Source organism: Chinchilla lanigera, unplaced genomic scaffold (genome assembly GCF_000276665.1).
Source record: "Chinchilla lanigera isolate Chin_1 unplaced genomic scaffold, ChiLan1.0 scaffold00094, whole genome shotgun sequence".
Lineage (NCBI taxonomy): Eukaryota > Metazoa > Chordata > Mammalia > Rodentia > Chinchillidae > Chinchilla > Chinchilla lanigera.
The window spans coordinates 4578928-4581628 of NW_004955495.1; the positions used below are offsets into that span (position 1 = coordinate 4578928).

At 54.0% G+C, this 2701-nt stretch overlaps 1 protein-coding gene across 1 annotated transcript in view; it reads right to left on the bottom strand.

Moving 5' to 3' along the window:
* Window positions 1-324: 324 nt before the first annotated feature.
* Shd (Src homology 2 domain containing transforming protein D) overlaps window positions 325-2701 on the bottom strand; it is a 7941-nt gene continuing 5564 nt past the window's right edge. Inside the window, exons 6-7 of the mRNA XM_005405804.1 lie at window positions 2391-2510; window positions 325-665 (exon numbers count right to left, since the gene is read on the bottom strand). Of these exons, the coding sequence (XP_005405861.1) occupies window positions 467-665; window positions 2391-2510 (319 nt within the window). The 3' untranslated portion in view covers window positions 325-466. The remainder of the gene's footprint in view (window positions 666-2390; window positions 2511-2701) is intronic.

The following is a 2701-nucleotide window of genomic DNA, read 5'->3' on the forward strand; positions in this document are numbered from 1 at the left end:
CTCACTTCCTCTCTCCATCCCTCCCTCTCCCCATCCTTTCCACCATCCCGGTTTGATGTCTGCCTCCAGCCTGCCTCCCCACACTGTCTCCACCTCTGCGTGGAGACACCTTCCCATCCCAGCTCTGTCCCTAAAACAAAGACCTGGTGACACCCCGGTCCCTCCAAGAGGCAGGTGCCTCGGGATAGCCCTGGGGACCTTCCCAAGGCCTGCCGGCCATCCGTGCGGGCCAGTACACAGGTGAAGAAGCTGGCCAGGACGCCCCGGGCTCCCCCTCTGTGAGTCCGAGACTCCCGCGTCCTGCAGCCAAGGAAGAGCACTGGAGAAAGACAAGCACTGATTTATTGGCTGGTGAGGGGATGACGCTCGGAGACAGTCCTGGGCCCTCGAACCCGGTCGGCTCCAAGATGGCCGGGAGATGGCGAGGGTCTGGGTGTTCATCTTTCCCAGCCCTCCACAGTGTCCCTTAGGGAGCAGGGCAGGGGCTCTGTGTGACCACGGGGTACAGCAGCGCCAGGTGCTCCGCGCCCTGCACGGGCAGGGGCCGCGCGCTGTAGTGCAGGACCAGCTCGGGGACGCTGGCGAAGGGGCCGCTGTGCTGGCCCAGCACCACCTGGTTTGCTCGAGGCCGCGTGAACTTCAGATGCAGGAAGCCCTGGCTGCTCCTGGGGGCAGAGGGGGCAGAGGCAGCAGTGAGTTTCCCAGGCCCCCAGCACTGTCCTTTGGCACCTAGAGGTCCCTCTCCTGGGCTGGCCTCAAACTTGAAATCCTCCTGCCTCAGCCTCTCAAAATACTGGGATTATAGGAGTGCGCTACTACACCTGCTCTTTCCCTTTATTTTCTCCCAGCTCAGGGCAATTGTCACTTTCTTCCAGAGATCTTACAAACAATCTGGTCCCACTCTCTGATATGCCTTGGTCTCATTTCGCTCTTAGTTTTTATTTATTTTTTTTTTTTCTGGTACTGGGAATTGAACTCAAGACCTCACACTTGCCAGGCAGGCACTGTGCCACTGAGCTAAATCCCCAGCCCCCCAGCTCTTAGTTTTTAATCTCAATCTCTGTCTCTGGCATGACCTCTATCTCTGGTGCTAATGGAGCCCCAGACTCTACTGCAGAGCCTGGAACACAGTAGGTGCTCAGTTAATGTAGATTCAATGCAGAGATGTATGCTGGCTCCTTCCAAGCACCCCCAGATTTACCCCATTCTCTCTCCAAACTTTCTGCTGACCCCTTGTGCAATCCATAGTCAACCTCCAGGGGGGAATGACCTAGAACCTGGCAATTATTTTATTATAATTAGCATTTTTTTTTTCCCCTTTGAGACAGGGTCTCACTATGCAGTTCAGGCCCGCCTTGAGCTCACTTCATATCCCAGGCTGGTCTCAACTCACAATGATCCTCCTGCCTCAGCCTCTCGAGTGCTGGAATTACAGGTGTGTGCCACGATGCCTGGCATAATTAGCATTAATTAAGTGCTTCTTGTTTTCCAGGCACCACTGCTCTCAACATTTTTTCACCTTTTTTCTTGGAGACAGGGTCTTGGTATGTGGTTCAGGCTGCCCTTGAACTCACTATGTAGCCTAGGTCGGACTTGACTGCACAGCAATCTTTCTGCCTCAGCCTCCAGAGTACTGGGATTACAAGCGGGCACCGTGCGCAGCTACTTTATCTATTTTCAAAAATTTAATCATCACAGTACCACCAGAGAGTTGATGCTATTATTACACTCATCTTACAGATTTAAAAAGTGGAGGTTCCAAGAGGTTGAGCAACTTCACAAAGGTCACACAGGCAGGAAGTGGCAGAAACAAGATTTGAACCTCCCTCCAAAGCCCTCTTCCCATCTTGTCCTTTTAGATCTTGCACTCGGGCGCCTAGTACAATCTTCGGAACATTTTATAATTGGCCACACTTGGAATTGTAAGGACAGAAGCATGCAAAGCCAACTCACAGTCTCACTGCGATTCTGGCCTGAGTCAGACACCAGTAAATGGATTCAACATTTGGACTAGGAGCGGGCCAGAGGAAGCCTGGGCATCTTTTTTTTTTTTTTTTTTTTTCCCAGTACCAGTGATCGAACTCAGGACCTTGCACTTGCCAGGCAGGCGCTTGTGCCACTGAGCTATACCCCCAGCCCAGCCTGGGCATCTTTGTTCCCACTGTCACCCAAGGCCTATATCTCCTGTGACTTCCACTCTATCTTCTTTCTACCTCCAACCACAGGGAACTCATTCTCCTTTGGAACCACACAGTTCTCCCTGGAAGCCCCGCCCATCTCCGCAACCCCGCCCACTGCTCCTTGAGGCCCCGCCCCGCCCGCTGGAGCCCCGCCCCCCGCGGTGCAGCACGCTATTCTGCCACCTCCGTCCTTGGGAGGCTGGGTCTCACCTGAGGGACAGGGAGCAGTCCTGGGGGCTGGTCTCACTGAGCCGCACGAGGTAGCTGCCTTCTTTGCAGAGTGACAGACGGTTCTCCGCATCAGCCCGACTCAGGGGCCCGTGAAACCACCTGGGGGAGGAGACAAAGGCCTCCTGAAGGGCCACTCCCCTCGCTACACAAGCTCCTGGGCCAGGCCAGCAGAGAAAGGAACAAGGACAATTACAATGGCCTTTTTTTTTGCGGGGGGGATGCTTTTTTATTTTTTATTTTGAGGCAGGATAACATTAAGTCACAAAGTTGCCTATGCTGGGCTTGAACTT